At 61.6% G+C, this 20,423-nt stretch overlaps 8 protein-coding genes across 8 annotated transcripts in view; 3 read left to right on the top strand and 5 right to left on the bottom strand.

Moving 5' to 3' along the window:
- Positions 1 to 37: 37 nt before the first annotated feature.
- On the bottom strand, positions 38 to 1,295 carry F751_2743 (Leucine aminopeptidase 2, chloroplastic; the record flags this gene model as incomplete). Its single annotated transcript, XM_011402437.1, has 3 exons — positions 38 to 489; positions 755 to 991; positions 1,193 to 1,295. 3 exons carry the CDS (start codon positions 1,293 to 1,295, stop codon positions 38 to 40), a joined length of 792 nt encoding a protein of 263 aa, XP_011400739.1.
- A 59-nt stretch (positions 1,296 to 1,354) lies between these two features.
- On the bottom strand, positions 1,355 to 4,070 carry F751_2742 (putative cytosol aminopeptidase; the record flags this gene model as incomplete). The annotated part of the gene is made up of 9 exons (XM_011402436.1): positions 1,355 to 1,521; positions 1,786 to 2,022; positions 2,224 to 2,280; positions 2,447 to 2,555; positions 2,769 to 3,047; positions 3,224 to 3,427; positions 3,561 to 3,655; positions 3,760 to 3,874; positions 3,966 to 4,070. The coding sequence occupies 9 exons, from the start codon at positions 4,068 to 4,070 to the stop codon at positions 1,355 to 1,357; spliced, it is 1,368 nt and encodes a 455-aa protein (XP_011400738.1).
- Positions 4,071 to 5,766: 1,696 nt separating this feature from the next.
- On the top strand, positions 5,767 to 8,273 carry F751_2741 (Sucrose synthase 2; the record flags this gene model as incomplete). Its single annotated transcript, XM_011402435.1, has 7 exons — positions 5,767 to 5,979; positions 6,127 to 6,194; positions 6,327 to 6,375; positions 6,563 to 6,635; positions 6,909 to 7,525; positions 7,747 to 7,883; positions 8,096 to 8,273. 7 exons carry the CDS (start codon positions 5,767 to 5,769, stop codon positions 8,271 to 8,273), a joined length of 1,335 nt encoding a protein of 444 aa, XP_011400737.1.
- An 11-nt stretch (positions 8,274 to 8,284) lies between these two features.
- Positions 8,285 to 11,300, top strand: F751_2740 (Sucrose synthase 2; the record flags this gene model as incomplete). The annotated part of the gene is made up of 8 exons (XM_011402434.1): positions 8,285 to 8,380; positions 8,602 to 8,738; positions 8,951 to 9,087; positions 9,462 to 9,568; positions 9,730 to 9,813; positions 10,051 to 10,769; positions 10,938 to 10,997; positions 11,138 to 11,300. The coding sequence occupies 8 exons, from the start codon at positions 8,285 to 8,287 to the stop codon at positions 11,298 to 11,300; spliced, it is 1,503 nt and encodes a 500-aa protein (XP_011400736.1).
- Positions 11,301 to 11,624: 324 nt separating this feature from the next.
- F751_2739 (Acetolactate synthase small subunit) lies at positions 11,625 to 13,931 on the bottom strand (the record flags this gene model as incomplete). The annotated part of the gene is made up of 5 exons (XM_011402433.1): positions 11,625 to 11,728; positions 11,916 to 12,285; positions 12,557 to 12,669; positions 12,851 to 13,559; positions 13,770 to 13,931. 5 exons carry the CDS (start codon positions 13,929 to 13,931, stop codon positions 11,625 to 11,627), a joined length of 1,458 nt encoding a protein of 485 aa, XP_011400735.1.
- Positions 13,932 to 14,493: 562 nt separating this feature from the next.
- F751_2738 (Uncharacterized protein) lies at positions 14,494 to 16,170 on the bottom strand (the record flags this gene model as incomplete). The annotated part of the gene is made up of 6 exons (XM_011402432.1): positions 14,494 to 14,563; positions 14,671 to 14,821; positions 14,933 to 15,044; positions 15,215 to 15,452; positions 15,664 to 15,863; positions 15,952 to 16,170. The coding sequence occupies 6 exons, from the start codon at positions 16,168 to 16,170 to the stop codon at positions 14,494 to 14,496; spliced, it is 990 nt and encodes a 329-aa protein (XP_011400734.1).
- Positions 16,171 to 17,579: 1,409 nt separating this feature from the next.
- Positions 17,580 to 18,576, top strand: F751_2737 (Serine/threonine-protein phosphatase 2A activator 2; the record flags this gene model as incomplete). Its single annotated transcript, XM_011402431.1, has 4 exons — positions 17,580 to 17,684; positions 17,934 to 18,071; positions 18,220 to 18,291; positions 18,469 to 18,576. The coding sequence occupies 4 exons, from the start codon at positions 17,580 to 17,582 to the stop codon at positions 18,574 to 18,576; spliced, it is 423 nt and encodes a 140-aa protein (XP_011400733.1).
- Positions 18,577 to 18,934: 358 nt separating this feature from the next.
- The window catches only part of F751_2736 (hypothetical protein), a gene marked incomplete at both ends in the record, with an annotated part of 4,369 nt that continues 2,880 nt past the window's right edge, over positions 18,935 to 20,423 (bottom strand). The window contains 2 exons of the mRNA XM_011402430.1: positions 18,935 to 18,949; positions 19,080 to 20,182. Coding sequence (XP_011400732.1) covers positions 18,935 to 18,949; positions 19,080 to 20,182 — 1,118 coding nt within the window. The remainder of the gene's footprint in view (positions 18,950 to 19,079; positions 20,183 to 20,423) is intronic.

Here is a 20,423-nt window from a genome sequence, read left to right as displayed (position 1 = left end):
GTCCCCCCACATGCACCTGCCCACCCCTCGCACTGCATCATCCGGCCAGGCCCGCCTCGCCCAGCACCCACTGCGCCAAGGTCTGGGCGCCGAATCCGGTGGCGCTGCCGTCCTTGTCGCTGAACACGGGCGCGGCGGCGTCCAGGTGCACCCAGGCCACGCGCTCGGTGTCCACGAACTCGTTGAGGAAGAGGGCTGCGTGGATGCTGCCCCCCGCCCGCCCGCCCACGTTCTTGTAGTCCGCGATGGGGCTCTTCAGCGCGTCGGCGTACGCCTTCTCAAGCGGCATGCGCCACACCTTCTCGCCCGCGCGCCGTGCGGCGGCGGCCACCGCCTCGGCCGCCGCGTCGCTGGAGCCATACAGGCCAGCTATGGCGGGGCCCAGCGCGATCATGCACGCGCCGGTCAGCGTCGCGATGTCCACCACCGCGTCCAGCTGGCCCTGGTTCTGAACGTACAGCAGCGCGTCCGCCAGGGTCAAACGCCCCTCTGCGTGGTCGGGTGTTTGAGAGGGGTGGGGGGGGGGTGGAGCAGCATGGCACTGTCAATGCTGGGCTCCTCGCGCAGGGACGGTGCTAAACGGCAAGTGGGGAATCTGCGGCAAGTTAGGGGGCTGTGGCAGGTCAAAGGCTACATGGCCCCCCCCCCTGAAGGCCCATCATTCACGCGACGGAAGACGACAGACACTGTGGACGGTCCTTGCGCATCTCGATGACTCCCCTAGGAACCCCCCTTGTACACGAAGGAAGCGCACCTGCGTCGGTGTTGTTGATCTCCACCGTCTTCCCGTTGGAGGCCACCAGGATGTCCCCCGGGCGCATGCCGCCCCCCGCCACCATGTTCTCGCAGGCGGCGATCACAAAGTGCACCTCGATGCCCTCAGGCTTGAGCAGGGCCAGGGTCTTGGCCGCGCCCAGGACGGCGCCAGACCCGCCCATGTCGATCTTCATCATCTCGATCATGGACCCCGCCCCCGCCTTGATGTTGTAACCTTGTCAAGGGGGAGAGGGGGGGAGGGGGAGGGTCCCCACGAGGCGCAAGTTGATCCCACGCACCCAATCAGCTGCACAGCACGGGACTCACGAGCACCATACAACGACCAGGCTCTCGGGTACATGAAGAATAAAACTTTCACACTGTCTCTGCTTCCCCGGCAAGCCATCGCACCATCCCAGCCTCACACGTCCCCCACCTCCGCTGTCAAAAGTGAGGCCCTTGCCCACGATGCCGACCCGCCTCTTGATCTCCCCTGAGACATAGGCATCGGAGATGATGAGGTGGAGTAGCGCGAGCATGTGGGGTGCGTGGATGTGTGCGGTGCACCAACTCAAGCCGCTGCTTGCCTGTTGCACAATCAATGAACCGCCTCGGCCGCCGCGTCGCTGGAGCCATACAGGCCAGCTATGGCGGGGCCCAGCGCGATCATGCACGCGCCGGTCAGCGTCGCGATGTCCACCACCGCGTCCAGCTGGCCCTGGTTCTGAACGTACAGCAGCGCGTCCGCCAGGGTCAAACGCCCCTCTGCGTGGTCGGGTGTTTGAGAGGGGTGGGGGGGGGTGGAGCAGCATGGCACTGTCAATGCTGGGCTCCTCGCGCAGGGACGGTGCTAAACGGCAAGTGGGGAATCTGCGGCAAGTTAGGGGGCTGTGGCAGGTCAAAGGCTACATGGCCCCCCCCCCTGAAGGCCCATCATTCACGCGACGGAAGACGACAGACACTGTGGACGGTCCTTGCGCATCTCGATGACTCCCCTAGGAACCCCCCTTGTACACGAAGGAAGCGCACCTGCGTCGGTGTTGTTGATCTCCACCGTCTTCCCGTTGGAGGCCACCAGGATGTCCCCCGGGCGCATGCCGCCCCCCGCCACCATGTTCTCGCAGGCGGCGATCACAAAGTGCACCTCGATGCCCTCAGGCTTGAGCAGGGCCAGGGTCTTGGCCGCGCCCAGGACGGCGCCAGACCCGCCCATGTCGATCTTCATCATCTCGATCATGGACCCCGCCCCCGCCTTGATGTTGTAACCTTGTCAAGGGGGAGAGGGGGGGAGGGGGAGGGTCACCACGAGGCGCAAGTTCATCCCACGCACCCAATCAGCTGCACAGCACGGGACTCACGAGCAGCATACAACGACCAGGCTCTCGGTTACATGAAGAATAAAACTTTCACACTGTCTCTGCTTCCCCGGCAAGCCATCGCACCATCCCAGCCTCACACGTCCCCCACCTCCGCTGTCAAAAGTGAGGCCCTTGCCCACGATGCCGACCCGCCTCTTGATCTCCCCTGAGACATAGGCATCGGAGATGATGAGGTGGAGTAGCGCGAGCATGTGGGGTGCGTGGATGTGTGCGGTGCACCAACTCAAGCCGCTGCTTGCCTGTTGCACAATCAATGAACCAAGTGATATGCTGCCTCACCCCCCCCTCGAACTCCCTTCCCCAGCTCCCACCTGCACCGGTGTAGGTCAGGTGGATGAACTTGGGCGGAAGGGCGGAGGCCTCTGCCACGCCGAGGTACAGACCCATCTTCAGCGCCTCGCAGTCGGCCTTCTCCAGCACCTGCAGCACGCCGGGATGGCAGCAATCTTGTCAGCTTAGCACTCGATTTTCTAGCATGTACTGAGAAAGCGGCTAGATCCCCCAGGGAAGGGGAAGAAAGGGAAGTGGGCTGCTAGCCAGCCACACCCATATCTTCATGGGATGAGGGTCCAATCACCATGGCCCATTCCCAGTGCCACCCCGGTACTGCCAGGCACAGCCACCCACAGGCACCTTGAGCTGGTAGACGTCGGGCGCTGACTCGGCGATCTCCTCCGCAGCCTGGGCCAGGTGAGCGGGCGTGCACACGTTTGGCGGCGCCTCGACAAGGTAGCGCGTGAGGGTCGCGCCCGCCACAAAGGCCTGCGCCCGCTGCACAGCCGCCGCGCCGTCCTTTCCACCGAAGAGCAGCTCCGCGCTCTCCAGCTTGGGGCCCGTCTCGCTGGATTTGAAGCGGCTGGTCTCGTAGATGGCGTGCAGGAGGCCATTGGCTGCCTTGCCGCTAGCCTCCCCCTGGCGCGGAGGAATGGAGGGCGGGGTTTAGGAAGGGCCTCGCAGCTTCAGGCATGCATGATGGGTCACAGAAAGCAAAGCTTCTGCCTGTACCAGTGAGGCAACCTCACATGATCCTCAGAGCGCAAGCAAGAATGAAAACCTATTCGCTGAGAGACCTCTGCGCGCCTCTGTACCTCGTCTACGGGGGGAAGCTGCGTGAGTGCCAGGGCAAGGGTCCTGGCCTTGGTCGTCTTGGCAGCGGCAGCGGCCGCTGCACCCAGTGTCTGGAACAGGGACAGGCCCCACTTGGCCTCCAGGGCAGCGTCCTCCACCTTGCCGAGCCCGATCAACACCACATTCTTGATCTTGCCGCCCACGCGCACCGCCTGCTGGCTTCCCTGGAAAGGTGGAAGCATTTCGGGCCAACTTGCTGCAGCCAACCCTTTACCAGAGTCTCAGCCCAAGGGTCCATACACTCCATGTCAAGCTGCTCGATTCATAGCATAGAATGCTACTACACCAACAGCTCACCTCTTTGCCCTTGAACTCATATGTCTGGATGATATCTTCGATGGCGCCATCCAGGCTTGCATCCAGGGTGGCCAGGCATCCGGATAAGCTCCCCTCTGCATCCGAAGGGGTAAGGGTATGCCCTGACGTTCATCAAACGATTTAAAAATCGTCCGACTCCGATTCAATGTCCAATCTCAGCATCCATCGTGGCTCGCACCTTTGGACGGGAGATCACCCTCGAAGACGCCCAATGCCAGGAGGTCCCCCGACCAATCCTGAGGGTAACCGCTTCCTATCGAGACATTGATCTGCTTCTTTGGGGTCAGAGATACCTGCAGCAAAGGATTGAGGGGGCATGGATGCTGAGGTTCACCTTCAGCGGTCGGGACCGCGGGGGGTGAGGGCTAGAATGGGAAGACTCACAGGATGCCAGGCCGAGATGTCCGTCATGTCCGCGAATTGTAAGCTAGAATTTCCAAAACAGGAGCAGCAGTGATCAGCAGTCATGGGCTCGACATTTTGCGTCATCGTGATGCCAAACTGGTGCGGGCAATTACACCCATGAAACGTCCGCGCGCGCGCCTTTCCCTGAGATCACTTTCCCCACTGCAGAACAGGCCAGGGGAGGCACAAAATTAGCCCCAGGCAACGAGAGACCATGGCCAAGGTCACCTGGGACAAGCTGTAGTTTGTGCTGTCAGTAGGGGAGGCTGCTACGAGGCTGAGTTTCCTCCGAAATTGCCTCACACCAGCATCGCCTCTCCATGGCAGGACTGCATCTCGTTGGGGGTTGGGGTTCAGGAGATCCAGCCAGTGAGCGGTTCATACACAGGGATAGATCACCACCAACTCAAGCCATTACTGGCAACCCTGGCACACCCGTGGTGACAAGCTTGGCTGGGTTGATGGCTTGGCAGCTGTGATGCACCCTGCCAGTTAATGTGTCGTGAGGATGAAAGAACTGAAATTTTCATCCATGTGTACTGTAGTGTATACGGCAAAAGAGACCGAACACTCCTACAAGGACCTGGGCAACTCACATTCAACGCAAGCCCATGTGTGCACCAGGACACCTCACCTCTCAGGCGCAGCCTGACTCGATCGTCGGACACAGGCGATCCTCCTGTGCGCAAAGATACATTCAAGTAGTGGCTCCTATGATATTCGCGCCCATGGGCTTCATGACGGATTTCTCACCTGATTGTACCGCTGCACTCGAGCCCGCGACAGAGGGACCCGACCCCCCGCCAGCCTCCGAGAATCAGACTCATTCAAATGGGTCTGTCGGCTAACCGGGTAGCATAGATTCGAAGATGGGGGTGCGGTGCGGCATGAAGAAGTTCATGCGGCCAACACCGAACCGCAGGATCGGATGCCGTACACTGCAGGCCAGAGGTCACTGGGAAGACGACAAGCAGAAAAATGTGTAGGATGGAGGATACGAATGCCCGGACTCTTACGAGACGTGTATGTTTTGGTTAATGCGGTCCTCCTGAGAGTCAGAGAATGTCGTTATGGTCTGTGTGACACAATACTGGCAAGGTGAGTACCATCATTTTCCTTCGGTAGAAGGTTCAAGGAGCCCAAAACGTGGGCTGCTGCATGTTGATTCTTAACTATCGCGGGGGAGGAGGGGGCCGTGTGTGTGTGTGTGTGTTGCAAGAATGCTTTAAATAACGCATCACATGGAAAATGGAGTGGAGAAGAGAGGACTGATTGCATGGGGAGCAATCTGCCCGGGTCTTCTGCAAAAGAAACCTAGAGTCTGTATCAGCTAATATAAGTACTTGTTAATGATACCCTCATGCCGAAAAGCGTCCTGATTTGGCGAGACTGGACTGAGCCGCTCACACATCCAGTGCCGCTGCTGGTTCTGCAGGTCAAGGTGTTTCGCGACTTCTTGCTAGATCCATACATAGCAGGATCCCCCGCTCCCGCTTCACCATGACCAGGGTTAACGGCATGAAAGACACCGTACTGATCCCTAAACGTTGACGAAATATTTCCCACACAATCACCGCAGTATGTCGTCGTCCACCGCAGCCAAGCGAGGGGTCGTTCCGGAATCACCCCAGAATTCGTTCTTATCGTCGCCCCGTGGCACACTCACCCCACGCCTCTCCCGATCCGTGTCCTTCTCCTCGTATGGTCCCCTGGACCTGATCAAAAATGCTATTGCAAGTTCCCGCAATGAGCTGGTCGTGCTCCTGACGAGGTGAGCTACATGTCCGCGCATGTTCCGGATCGCTCGGGATCGAGACGTGCGCTTAGCCTGGAGGCCCCCGTCAACTGTAGGTGTATCGACAAGGGCGCCTTGGACAAGCCCATCCTGCTTCCCCACAAGTTCCACGATGAACTGGAGAGGGTTTGCGAGGAGACCCAGAACCACAGCCTGCGAAAGTCGGAGTTTGGTATCCTGATGAAGAGCCTGCAGGAGGTGCGCGGGTGTAAGACTTGGGTTCGGGGAGAATGGATCCCAAATTCACCGAGCAAAGTCGCATGATTCGAGTATCAGGCAGGAAGCATGCTGTTTGTATGAGTCAATGTACTGTTGACTGCATGCGGCCAACCCACAATGCCGCAGGCTGTCATCCTGGCTCCTCGGATCGCATTCTCGCTGCGCCCTGGAGTGGGTGAATGGTACTTCCTGAGGTGAGGCTTGGGGAGTGCTGGAGCATTTTGGGTTTGGGGATCGCCTGCAAGGTCTGGTGTGATACTTGCCTCTTCTGCCATGATGGTTACTTCTTAACACATCCCTTCTCCTGTGTCGACCTACCCCGATAGGGTCAACGTTGAGACCATGTCGGTGGAGGTCAGTAGAGACAAGGGCCGGGTTTTCAGATGGGGTTCTGTATGTCTGCCTGCCGTGCATCTCCCCGCCACCCTTCAGCCATTGCAATGACAGCGTATAGGCCATATGCATGGCTGATTATCACATCGCGTAGTCGGAGTCTGGAAATTCCAGCACCGCCAATCCTCTGACCTCCCTCTGTCGGGGGTTCCTTTCGCCTCGACCACAGGAGATGACGGCCAGCCACTACCTGGCTTTCAAGGAGAAACTGGTGCCTCTTGAGCTGCGCGATGAGACCATGAGTGAGCCTGGCCAGGGGGAAGGGAAGGGAGGGGCCGCGCTGAGAATGAGTGGTTCGCAGCACATCGTACCCTGGGGTTCATGCTTGTGCAGCGCAAAGCCAACCCCCCTGGCCCTACTTCCTAAGGGGATGGGGTTGCACCCTGAACCGAGTGCAGACATGAACTCTCCCCTTCTTCCCCTTACCTTGAGCATGGTGGCTGATCGTGCACCATTGTCATACCCTCAGCCCCCGCCTCACCCCCCCCAATCACCCCCCCCCCCCCCTCCCGCAGCCATCGAGGGCTATGACCCCTTCGTGCTGGAGGTGGACATGAAGCCCTTCTCCTCCCACGTACCGAAAATCACGCTGCAGAGCCACATCGGGCAGGGCGTGTCCTTCCTGAACAAGAACCTGTCGGCCAAGATGTTCTCGCCCAACCAGAACGCGGAGGGTAGCCAGCTGCTCCTTGGCTTCCTGCGCAGCTTCAAGCACGGCGGGGAGAGCCTGCTGCTCAGCCACCGCGTGAACTCGGTGCAGAAGCTGCGCAGCGCGCTCATCCGCGCCGACCGCGCGCTGAACCGCTTCGAGGATGACGAGGCGCTGGAGTCGGCGGTGGACCTGGAGGAGATGGGCTTCCTGCCCGGTTGGGGCAACACCGTGGGGCGAGTGCGCGAGACCTTCCAGCTGCTGCTGGACATCATCCAGGCCCCGGACGCCGAGTCGCTGGAGCGCTTCCTGGCCCGCCTGCCCATCATGTTCAAGGTGGTCATCCTCTCCCCGCACGGCTACTTTGGCCAGCAGGGCGTGCTGGGCATGCCCGACACGGGTGGGCAGGTGGTGTACATCCTGGACCAGGTCAAAGCTCTGGAGGCGGAGATGGGCAAGCGCCTGGCACTCGCGGGGCTGGAGGTGAGTGGGAGATACCTGTGATTTCCTTTTCGGAAGGATGGGGGATCCGAGTGCCGCTCAGGGAGACGCTTGTTGGGAGGAAAGAGAGCTCCAGACCCTGAGTCTGAGGACAGTGACACGGGCATTGGAGAGGCTGGGGGGACTCTCCAGCCATTTCTCAAACTCCCAGATGACACCCCCTCGTTCGCTTACCTTCATTCCTCCCTTCCATCCCGTCACAGAATGCACACCCCGACATTGTCATCCTGACCCGCCTCATCCCAGACTCGCACGGGACGAGCTGCAACGAGCGCCTGGAGCCTGTCGCGGGGACCCAGTACTGCCGCATCCTGCGTGTGCCGTTCAGGGATGCCCAGGGGTGAGCGTGTTTTGTGTGGAGAATGTGGGGAGACTTGTGAACCAAGCAGGAGGGCACCTTACCCCTGTGTGAGGTCTGGCGGAGCAGAGTATGCCTGACTGCGCTCTGTGAGCCTGCAATATGGTTGACCACAGACTCTGCCACACTCTGCAAGGATGTCCAACCATTTGTCTGCCCACCCATCCACTCCCTCCCTCCCTCCTCCATCTCAGTCGCGTCTTGGACCACTGGATCTCACGCTTCGACGTCTGGCCCTACCTGGAGCGCTTCACCATTGAGAGCAGCAAGGAGATCCTGGCGGAGCTGGGAGGGAAGCCAGACCTGCTCATAGGAAACTACAGGCAAGGATGTGGGAGGCCGCATGGTCGATTCCATGAGCGGCCAGCGTAAAGGTGCTGGGCATGCCCGACACGGGTGGGCAGGTGGTGTACATCCTGGACCAGGTCAAAGCTCTGGAGGCGGAGATGGGCAAGCGCCTGGCACTCGCGGGGCTGGAGGTGAGTGGGAGATACCTGTGATTTCCTTTTCGGAAGGATGGGGGATCCGAGTGCCGCTCAGGGAGACGCTTGTTGGGAGGAAAGAGAGCTCCAGACCCTGAGTCTGAGGACAGTGACACGGGCATTGCAGAGGCTGGGGGGACTCTCCAGCCATTTCTCAAACGCCCAGATGACACCCCCTCGGTCGTTTACCTTCATTCCTCCCTTCCATCCCGTCACAGAATGCACACCCCGACATTGTCATCCTGACCCGCCTCATCCCAGACTCGCACGGGACGAGCTGCAACGAGCGCCTGGAGCCTGTCGCGGGGACCCAGTACTGCCGCATCCTGCGTGTGCCGTTCAGGGATGCCCAGGGGTGAGCGTGTTTTGTGTGGAGAATGTGGGGAGACTTGTGAACCAAGCAGGAGGGCACCTTACCCCTGTGTGAGGTCTGGCGGAGCAGAGTATGCCTGACTGCGCTCTGTGAGCCTGCAATATGGTTGACCACAGACTCTGCCACACTCTGCAAGGATGTCCAACCATTTGTCTGCCCACCCATCCACTCCCTCCCTCCCTCCTCCATCTCAGTCGCGTCTTGGACCACTGGATCTCACGCTTCGACGTCTGGCCCTACCTGGAGCGCTTCACCATTGAGAGCAGCAAGGAGATCCTGGCGGAGCTGGGAGGGAAGCCAGACCTGCTCATAGGAAACTACAGGCAAGGATGTGGGAGGCCGCATGGTCGATTCCATGAGCGGCCAGCAAAGGTTTTTTTTTTTTGGGGGGGGGGGGGGGGGAGTGATTTTCATGCCTTTACAGCTCCATCCGATGGGCCTGGCAGCCTGCCCGCCGACTCATGGCACCCTCTGTGGACCACCGTGCAGCGATGGGAACCTGGTGGCGACCCTGATGAGCCAGCGCATGAACATCACCCAGTGCACCATCGCGCATGCCCTGGAGAAGACCAAGTACGAAGATGCAGGCAAGTGGTGGAGTGCAGGAGGGATTCGGAGTTTATACGGGGTGGCTGGCTGCGGATCATGCGGAGGCTCAGCGACCCATTGCAGTACTCATACGCGCTCTTCAACCCCCTCACACAGACATCTACTGGGAGAGCATGGACAAGAAGTATCACTTCTCCTGTCAGTTCACGGCCGACATTATCGCCATGAACACCTCGGACTTCATCATCACCTCCACCTACCAGGTGACGGAAGGTTGTCTTGGCCTTGCAGGGGGAGCAGGGGAATCCTGTGTGCCTTGGGCTGCTCACCACCAACAGGGATGCATTGCGGCCTCCCAAATAATCGTTTGGAATGTTGCCTGTAGTCCTGATCCGCACATCCAATGTCCGCTCAACACTCACAGGAGATTGCTGGGCATGATGAGATGGTTGGGCAGTACGAATCGTACCAGTCCTTCACCATGCCGCACCTCTACCGCGTCGTGAATGTGAGGCAACTTAAGTTTATATAATTGTGGGGGGCATTCTTTGGCACTGGGGCAGGGAATCAGTGCGCCCCCGCTCCTGTGACCTCACTCCCTTCTTTCCTTGCCTCACACATGCTGGCATGACCAATGGGCATGGACACAGCATGCACCGTCATAGTCCCCTCGATTGCATTTGACCCCCCATCCCCCCCCCCCCCGCCTCCCCTCATCCTCTCCTTCCCTCAAATCCCTTCTCAGGGCATCGACATCTACTCGCCCAAGTTCAACATCGTCTCCCCCGGCGCCGACTCGGAGATCTACTTCCCCTTCTCCGAGTCCTCGCGCCGCCTGACCTCCCTGCACGCCGACCTGGAGGAGCTGCTGTTCAGCCCCAACAGCAAGGAGGCGATGGGGACGCTGTCCGACCCCGGCAAGCCCATCCTCTTCTCCATGGCCCGGCTGGACAAGGTCAAGAACCTGACGGGGCTGGCGGAGTGGTATGCCGGCAGTGAGCGCCTGCAGGGCCTGGTCAACCTGATCATCGTGGGCGGGGTCACCGACCCGTCCAAGACCATGGACCGCGAGGAGGCGGTGGAGTGCCAGAAGATGCTGGACATCATGAATTCGGGGCGCGTGGACGGCAAGTTCCGCTGGATCAACGCGCAGAAGAACCGGGTGCGCAACGGCGAGCTGTACCGCTTCATCGCCGACCGGCGCGGCGCCTTCGTGCAGCCCGCGCTGTACGAGGCCTTTGGCCTGACGGTCATCGAGGCCATGACCTGCGGCCTGCCCACCTTTGCCACCAACCGCGGCGGGCCGGCCGAGATCATCAAGCACCGTCGCTCTGGGTTCCACATCGACCCCTTCCACGGCGAGGCCTCCGCCAACGTCATCGCCGACTTCTTCGAGGCCACCGCCAAGAAGCCGGACGAGTGGGACCGCATCAGCAAGGGGGGGCTGGAGCGCATCTTCTCCAGGTGAGGCTTGGCCTTTTTGAGGGAAGAAGGGGAGGGAGGGCTGATGTTTGCAAGACTCTGCTTTGGAACATTCAGAGTGTGACCGGTGGCAGGCCGCCTCATCCCTATATCCCACACCCAACATCCCCCCATTTCCCTCCTCCCCCCCTCCCCCCTCTCTCAATGCAGGTACACCTGGGAGATCTACGCCAACCGTCTCATGACGCTGAACCAGGTCTACACCTTCTGGTGAGCGAAACTTGGGGATTTGTACTGGAGCAGGGCTCCGGCATGTGGATTGAGCCGGGCAGGCCCGCTGCCCAGCCCTCAGCCCACCGAACAACCCATCCTCATTCCTCTTGTCCACCCCCCTTGACGTATTACAACAGGAAGTACATCTCCAATCTGGAGCACAGTGAGGCCAAGCGCTACCTGGAGATGTTCTACATCCTGAAGATGCGGGCCCTGATTGAGAAGATGTCTGAGCACCCCAACAAGGCCACGGAGGATGCAGAGGAGCAGCTGAAGAAGAAGGAGCAGGCCTCTGCCTGAGCCTGAGCTTTTGAAGGGAATGCTGACGTCGCAGGTGCACTCGTACCTCGGCCTGGCACTGCCGGCTGCGCCTGAGCAGACATATTTTGCCCCTGTCGAACACCTTCTCTCCCCCGGACCATCCCTGCCTGTCCTCAGAGGGGATCTTTGCCCCGCTGTGCCCGCCTTCAGTTGCCCAAAGAGTGATGAATTCGCTGCATTTCTCTTCTGTAACATGTCTCTGGCATGGCGACCCACCGCATGCATGGGGATGGGAGGGGCATGGGGGGCGCTAGCCATGCACGCGCCGTGCCTTTCCCCCAACGAGCGCCCTGCGGCGCCATTCTAGAGCATGACCTTGTTCCCCGCCACCGAGGAGAGGTACTTGGTGTCCACGCCCGAATCGCGCACGAGCGATATCCTCCCCGTCCGCGCCACCTCCAGGATGCCTGAGCAGCGAGGCGAGTGAGGAGGGGCCGGTGGGAGGGGAGTGGCTGGATGAATGTGAGATGGCCACGCCATTCTTCCCGGGACCCCTGCCATGGCACTGCCTCCCAAACAGGTGGCTGGCCGACATTCGCACCGACCCCTTCCTCCGCCTCCCCCCCCTGTCTCAGCCCCAACACCACGACCCACCATAGGGCTCCAACACGGACTGGAGAGCGCGCATCTTGTCCTCCTTCCCCGTAACCTCGATGGTCAGCGTGGTGAGGGAGACGTCCAGCACCGAGCCGTGGAAGATCTGGGCCAGGTTGAGGAGCTCGCCGCGCTGCGCGGCGGTCGCCCGCACCTTGATCAGCATCAGCTCCCGCGCGACAAAGGGGTTGGCATTCAGGTTTGTCACGCGGTCGACGTACACCAGCTTCTGCACCTGTTTCATCAGCTTCTCGATCCCCGTGGCATTGCCGGGGACAACCATGGTGATGCGCGAGTACCCCTCTCGCTCGCTGTTGCCCACCGCCAGCGACTGCACGTTGTACCCGCGCCGCGCCACCACGCCCGTCACCTGGCGGCGGGGGTGGGAAGGAGGAAAGGGGAGGTGAGATTGAGGGGTGCGCGGGCTCGGGCTGGACGATCCTGGCGCGGACACCAAGCCCCGGACGCACCAACCCTCCCTTGCGCCCAGACTCCCGCCCACTCGACCGCGCATGCGGGCCGGCGGGCGGCAGGCAGCCGGTCGAATTGAGTGAGCCCCGGCTCCTGCATCACGAGCCAGACGGCCCGACCCACAACCTGTCATGCCGTGTCCCACGTTCCATTCCCAACCCTGCTCGCACCTGGTTCAGGACGCCTGGCCGGTCCTGCACCTCCAGCAGCAGCGTGTAGGGCTCAAACTCGCTGCCCTCGTTCTCATAGTACGCGTCGAGCACGTTGCGCACGTTCCAAACACCTGTTTGCGAGAGCGAGAGTGAGAGGTGTGGGTGGGTGGGTGCGGCTGGCGTCTGCCTGAGGAACGAGGCCAAAGGAGGGCGGAAGGGAGGGTCGTTCAGACACCAACCCCTCCCCCCACCCTGCCCGCCAAATTTGACACCCCCTCTCACACACATCGCTCTCCCCCCCTCATCACACACCTTCGTGGGCAGCAGACCCTGAGCCGGAGGAGGTGTAGACGTCGCCGTCCATGGAGGCCTCCACATTTACCGGCTCGCCGGCGTCGGCGTTGCTGATGGCGGGGCGCTTGCGGTACACCTGCGGCCCAGTGAACAGGTTCTCGCCGCGCTTGAGCGCGATGCGCCCCGTGCGCACCAGCTCCACGATGCCGAAGCGGCCCAGCGCGCGCTGCAGCGCGGCGATCTTGCCCGGGTCGCCCGTGGCGCTGAGCGTCAGCGTGCGCTCCGCCACGTCCACCACGCGGGCACGGAAGACCTCGGCCACCTGCTGCAGCTCGGTGCGAGTGGCGCCGGGGGGCGCCGCCACCTTGGCGATGAACAGCTCGCGCTGGAAGTGCTCGGAGGCGGTGATGTCCTCCACATACCGCACGTTCACCAGCTTGGCCAACTGCTTGCACAGGTTGGCCACTGTGGCCTCGGTCCCCGTGGCCACGATGGTGAACAGCGCCTTGTCCTGGGTCAGCCCCACCGCCAACGATTCAATGTTGGCGCCGCGCCGCGCAAACACGCCCGCCACGCGGTTGATCATTCCCGCCTCGTCCCCTACAAACACGGACAGCGTGTGCTTGGCCACGCCCTCCTCCAGAGGCTCCGCCTCGTAGACGTACACATCGTACCCCTCCTCGCCGCCCAGAGGGACGGTGGGGGTGTCGCGCGTGTCGGGGGATGCCTGGGGGTACGGATTTTGGGGGCGGGGCGGGGTGGGGCGGGGGAGGGGTTGAGAGGATTGGATGAGCCGTGTTCTCAAGGGGCTCGGGTGATGGCCTCCAGACGTGTAGAGGTGAGACATCGGACCGAGGGCAATGGCGCAGGGTGGTCAGGGACGGGGTTACAATGCCAAGCACGTAGCACTGAATGCCCCTGACCAGCCACCACCCACCCGGGCCAGGGGCAGGGGGCCCCGTGTCTGGGAGGGAGTCGGGCGGGCCGAGAAACTCTTCCTCAGGCCGGGGCAGCTGGGGGCACTGATGGCATGGAAGGCAGGGCGCGGGCAGGGACGCGCCACCACCGCGCCCTTGCCGCTCACTGCGGGCATGTGCATGGGGAGGGAAAGCGTGAGGCATGCGCGGGGTCCTTCATGCATGCAGATGCAATCCTAATGACGTATATCGGTGCCCAAAATTTATGCAATGGCCAATGGGAGGTTCCGGAAGTACGTACTGGCGAAGTGCATCGTGTCTCGGTTTTCGCCCCGGGGAACGAGGCTCTGGGGTTCAAGCGATGCTACCTTCTCTTTGTCAAATAGGTGGTGATGTAACTAATATTTGAAGGGATGTTCGGGGCCCACGGGGAGCCGTTTGCCCTCGCAGCTTGGGAACCGCTGCGTAATCTGATGGCCTGATGGGCCACGTGCGCGAGAATCCAAGATTTTCCTCCGTCAACCGGCAAACAATTCTCAAGAACTCAACTATCAGGATCAACATGGGGCAACAACGTGTCGTCATGAGATGGGCACCTTGTGAGTCAAGGGTGCTATTCAAAGCAAAATTGGTGGCAAGCGGCTTTCACTCGTGCCCCCAGGCTGACACAGCGAGCACCGTGCAATGTGCATCCATTGCTGCACGTCAGCGCACTCCTCAAAAATCTTGCTGGTCATGCCTTGCTCAGCGCCACTTGGGCTTCCCCGGGACCCAGGGGACGAGTCGCGAGGTGGACGCCTGGTATGCCTTGTACCTGAGGGAGGCAAGGCGCCTGGTGGATGAGCAAATGGAGCCAATTGGATTCATTCGACCGTGCTCTGGTCAGGTGTTCTGATCCCTCCCCAAAACCTGCATCCTCACTTGGAGTACTTCCGTGCTGTTATGTCCTCTGTCAGGCTGGTGCTGAAATGAAATAGTGCAATCAACTGCAGCACACCCAGTCCGCTCCAGTGGATCCAGGAGCCGGAGGCAGCCACACCAAACAGGTAGATGGAAGCCCAAAATGCTTGTTCTGTGGGATTGATAGGAACCAAGAGGGAGTAGGGTGTGAACTTAGTAGGTGCTGACAGCAGTACATGGCGTGAAGTGCAGAAGGCAGCAGCCTGACCATCAGCATTCTCACCGGCAAAAAAGTTGGGGTGACGACTGTAAGCAAACAACCCCGAGGTCAGGAAGCCCCGGCCATAGTCGCCTGTCAGACGCTTGCCAGCTGCTGCTTTAGCATGCTTTGCTACCTGCAACGACATGCCGTGTGGACATGGATGAGAGAGCCCAGCCTTGGATGCCCCGCAGTGTTGATGAGGGCTGTGGTGCCGGCCCCAGCACCCCCCGCTGAGATGTGCAGGGGCGACCCATCAAGCATTGCAAGGACTCCACGCGATACGCACTCCTGGGAAGTAGTTACCTGGAAGTTCCACATCTGGTGGTCCGCAGCAGTCTCCAGCGCTAGGAAGCCAGAGCAGAGGAGGAATGCCAAAGCATCGATTCGGTTGAGGGGAGTGCCCGCATGCCGCCAGGCGGCGTAGACAGGCAAAGTGATGAGCAGCAGGAGAATGTTTTGGTAAAAGGACACAAAGAACAGGTTAAATACGGGGAGGATGGAGACTGGGACGCCGGAACCGCCCTGCCGCACAACTTCCCACCTGCGAGCGGGATGGGAGAGGTGTGAGGTGTGACTGGAGAGGAGAGGAGAAGTTGCCAGTGTGGGTCTCTGATCATTCTATTCAAGTAAACATAGGGTTCATAGGCAACGAGTGCCGCTCATGACGCGCTTGCCCATGCCCCTCTCAATCACACGGCGCATAGCTTCCAGGCCATCGACGCAGGCATACCCCTCAGATGCCAATCACCCACCTATAGTCTTCCGCATGAAGTGCGTAGCCACCCTTGCGCCAAAAATTGAAGGTGAGCCTGGAGCCCCAGACGGTGACGAGCAGGGCGATCAGAACGAGGCGGGGGTCCACCACCAACTGCCCCTGCAAGTCCCTCAGGTGGCTGCGCCACAGGAAGTGCCAGGTGTACCCCACGGGCAGAATGCTCCACAGCTTGTCCACCTGGAATGCATATAATGGGTCCAGGATGAGCTCTTGGAGGCTGGACGAGGAGTGCATGCACTCGCAGAACTCGCTGACACCATCGTACCACGCTCTGGTTCCGGGTGAGGGTCGAGATGGTGTGACACAGGGTCGCGACCGCCAGGCAGATGAGCAAGGCAGTAGAAAGCGCATCAAGATCATAGTAGATGTCGCGAAGCAGGGGACCGACGCGGGTCAACGCTCCCGGTGTAAGCTGGTTGTACACAAACCAGAGGTCCGCGGCCACTCGGTCCAGCACCACACCGATGTGGTGATCGCTGCTCATTCTGGAGTAATGTAATGTACCGAGAATACACTCAGTTGGCCGCAATAAGCTGTGAAGACGAAAAGGCAAGGACAAAGCAGGCTTGGTATCGCGACTCCTTTCAATGCGTGTCGGAGATGCGCGCGCGCACAGTCCGCATTCCACAGACAGAGTAACTGCGCTTGCAGAGCATCAGGTGCTGCAGGATCAGGTTTGAGATATTATTCAGAGATCGAATTGATAAAGGTGTCACTAATCTAGCATGCCGATGGATCCTGTCCTACACCAGTAGCTCTGTCGGCTGGGCGTTGCCTTCATCCTGCATGGAGCCCACCCGGGCGCCGTGGGCTACAGCGGCTGTGCCGGGATCTCAGACTGCAAGACAGACGGAGTCGTCCACCACACATGCACCTTGGTCCAAGTCAGAGACCCGACGCCTGGACGTTGTCATCAGGGCGAGCGCCCGCTTCCCCGAACCCTTACCCGAATCAGCGGAGGACCTCGCGTGGGGTGCTGCTCGCAAGGAAATACTGTCCCTGGATGCTCTGGAGCAGTTCCTCAAGTCAGAATCCATGTCCAGCTTTCTGGGGTTTCTGCTGTGCCTCAATCAGGCGGCACTGGGTCGCAGTCTGACATCAAGTCAGCGGGTGAGAGAGGGGAGCCATGCACTCCATGCTTTGTGATGTCCCAGGCTGGGCTCTGTCCTTGATGCAGGCATCTCACAACTACCGACGTCGTCTGCCACCATTGAATGCTGTCAGCTTCAGCGGCACCTGCGAACCCGCTTCACCACAGAGGAGTCCCGCGATCGAAGCCCTGCTGGAAATTCTGGGATCCCTACAGCGCCTCGTGGATTCCCACCCCCCCGCTGAGCGATCCCTGCGATATGGAAACCCCGCGTTCAGGCACGCAGGGATGATGCGCATGTTGGCAGTGAACTGGCCGCCTGGTAATGTATGGTTTGGTTGCGTGTCTTGTGCCAGTGCGACCACTTCCCACCCCGACCACCACTGTTCTGCAGGGACTGGATGGAGGGCATGCGCACAGCTGCACCGCAGCTTCTAGAGCCCCTCCTGTCAGGCGCCCAAGCTGCTGCCCTTCCCGAGCTGGTGTCCTACCTGCAGGATAGCTTTGGAAACTCGACTCGCATAGACTATGGCACAGGTGTGAGGGAATGTGTGGGGCAGCCCACCGGTCAGACACCTGATACCAGATGTGCATTCAGCGGCTTTTGGTTGCCCAGCAGTGTGTACAACGTCACGACGCACCATTCTACAGCACCCTGGAGTGAACACCAGATCGCTCTCTACGATTCAGGGCATGAGACGACATTTGCTGGCCTCCTCTTCTGCTTGGCCCGGCTGGGAGTATTGGAACCTGGAGATGCGGCGGGCTTAGTCCTCGCAGTCTTCCCGGCGTACCTGGCCCTCATGCGCCGTCTGCAGACCACATACTGGCTGGAGCCCGCCGGGTCGCATGGGGTTTGGGGCCTGGACGATTACCAAATCCTCCCTTTCCTTTGGGGTTCCGCACAGGTGCGGTGAGGGGTGTGCACAGGGATGTCTGCTCTGTGTATTCTCTGGTGGAGCCCATGTCGAGGCAAAGTGAGGAGTCATATGCATCCTCACCGGTCCTGCCCGATGCATGCCTGGAGAGGGGCTCTCGGGTGCGCGACATGCCTGCCAAAAACAACCTGCTGTGCTGGTCGCACCCGACCACTGCCGTGAAACTGCAGGTGAGAGCCAGGGACCCTGATCCTCTTTCTCGCATCCCCTCCTCTGCAGCTGGTGGACCATGGGGACATTACACCGGGGAGCATCCACAACCCTGCGGTGCTTCAGGATGGGAAGGAGGAGTACATGTACCTGTCTGCGGTGGCCTTTGTGAAGCAGGCAAGCCCTCCTGGCCAGGGAAAGGGCACAGTGAGGCTCGGTAGCACAGCCTAGGGCCTCCTTGTGTTTGTGGGGTGTCGATTCCTCCACTTTCATGCCGCAAGGATGCTGCGGGGGGGATCTCCTGCCACGGAACATGTGCTGACACGGTGTGCCTGTCTGCCCCACCCTCTGTCAGGTGAAGAAGGGCCACCTGGCAGAGACCTCGCCCATGCTGAACGACATCTCAGGCTTGCCCTCCTGGACCAGGGTGGGCCTGGGGCGGGTGTTTTGTTGAGGGTTTGGGATGAGCTTGCTGCGAGCGGTGGTTCAGCCGTCCCATGTCAAGCTTCTACGCTGCCGCCCACTTGTCATTGGCACTTGAGCAGGCGCCGCAGCATCACCCACCCGCCCTCCCTCAGGCCTGGCATCCCCCGCCACACCCCAGGTCAACGCCGGCATGATCAAGATGTACCAGGCGGAAGTCTTGTCTCGGCTGCCCATCATGCAGCACTTCCTCACCGGCAACCTCCTCCCCTTCCAGCAAGCCGCCTGATGGGTTAGAGTCTTCCACCGGCAAGCTCTGCAGGCAGTGCAGCCGTCGGCATGCCTGTAACCCTTGGTAGACCCCGCTGTCAATTACATCTTCGTTACCGGTACCGTGGGGACACACTCACATCTTGGGGACTAGGGAAATTGCATGGCCGCCGCAGGCTGCGCAGCTCGAATCACATGTGCGTCAGTGTATGTGGGTGGTGTGGTGATTGGATGGCCCCTGCCCCTCATCGCCAGCCGGCGCTGAGGGCTGATGTGACTTGGAGACGGGGCAGGGACCTGTGTGAGGCGCCCCTCCTGGGGTTGCAGGAATAGCGACAGGTTGGGTCAAGGTGGGTATGCGTCCAAAGGGGAAGGGTTCAGCCGGGGATCCCCTGGAGGGTCTGGTCGGTCGGATGTCGTGGCGCTAGGGGCCAGCGGCGAAAAGGCAGCGCGGCGTCACCCTGCCCCGCCCGCGCCGGGCGCCAGGATCTGGGACTTGAGCGCGGACAGCGCCCCCCGCACCTCCGTCAGCAGCCCCTCGTTGGCGGGCGCGTGGGGCCGGACCCCGGCGATGGCCACGTCCAACGCGGCCGCCAGCGCGGCCATGGGCACGGGCGCGGTGGTGCCGCGCTGGAGCAGCAGCAGCGTCTGGACGCAGCTCTGGATCAGGCGCGTCAGGCGGCGGCCGGACGCGGAGCCCCAGTCCACGCCGCCGCGGCTGCGCTGGGCGGCGGCGGCGGCGGCGGCATCCGGGCTCGCAGGCTCCTCCGCGCCCGTGCTCGGGCCCGCCGCGAGATCGCCGCCGGCGTCCCCGCCTGCGCCTGCCCTCGTGCCTCCGCCTGCAGGTGCCTCGTCGCCTCCTCCACCAGCCGCATCATCTTCACCACCCTCGCCAGTCGCCTGCCCCGAGCGCCTGGCGCCGCCGGCCAGCTGGCCGCGACAGGCCTCCACCACGCGCTCCGCGGCCTCCAGCGAGGCGGCGGCCAGGGCCTCGGGCGCCAGGTCGGCGGGCGAGAGGGCTGGGCCCTGGGCCTCGCCGCCGCCGTCGTCGCCGCGCGGCGCCGGGCCGTAGGCGTCGGGGCCGGCGCCGCCAGGGCCCCCGTCGTCGCGCAGCTCCTGCAACTTCTCGAAGATGCGGTCGCTGACGGCCTTGAGCTGCACGATCACCGACGCAAAGGCGCGGACGAAGCCCGGGTTCTGCGCGCCGCCTGCCGAGTCGGTGTGCACCCCCGCCGCCGCCTCGTCATTCATCAGGTTCAGCTGCGCCACCAGCGCCTCCTTCTTGTGCATGGCCATGGTGAGCTCGGAGAGCAGCGCCGCCGCCGCCGCCTGGGGCCGCACCGAGGCCGTGCTGCCGGGCGGCGGCGGGTGCGGCGGCGGTCCCGGAGCGGCGGTCCCCGGCGCGGAGAGCGCGGGCGCACCGCCCGCCAGTCCTGCGCCGGGCGCCGGGCAGAGGGCCGCCGCTGGGAGGCCCGGCCCGGACTGCGGCGTGGCGCCCAGCACGTAGTAGGGCGGCTTGGTGCCGGGCACGGCGGGGGCGGGCGCCAGGTTGCTGGCCTCCGACACGCTGGGCGCCGCGCTGGGCGCTGCTCCTGGAGCGCGACCCTCCACATTCACCGTCTTGCCTGCGGAAGGGGGAGGCGGGGGGAGTGTGTGTGTGTGTGTGTGTGTAGGTGCGGATGGGAGGTTCGTATAACTTTGTATAATGTATGCTATAAGAAGTTATTACGCCTAACCCTAACCCTACCCCTAACCCTATCCCTAACCCTAACCCTAACCCTACCCCTATCCCTACCCCTAACCCTAACCCTAACCCTAGCCCTAACCCTAACCCCTGATCCTACCCCTAAACCTAAACCTAACCCT

The sequence above is a fragment of the Auxenochlorella protothecoides genome (genome assembly GCF_000733215.1).
Source record: "Auxenochlorella protothecoides strain 0710 unplaced genomic scaffold scaffold3, whole genome shotgun sequence".
Taxonomy (NCBI): domain Eukaryota; kingdom Viridiplantae; phylum Chlorophyta; class Trebouxiophyceae; order Chlorellales; family Chlorellaceae; genus Auxenochlorella; species Auxenochlorella protothecoides.
Note: the sequence above shows the minus strand (reverse complement) of the source record. Positions and strands in the feature narration are given on the sequence as shown.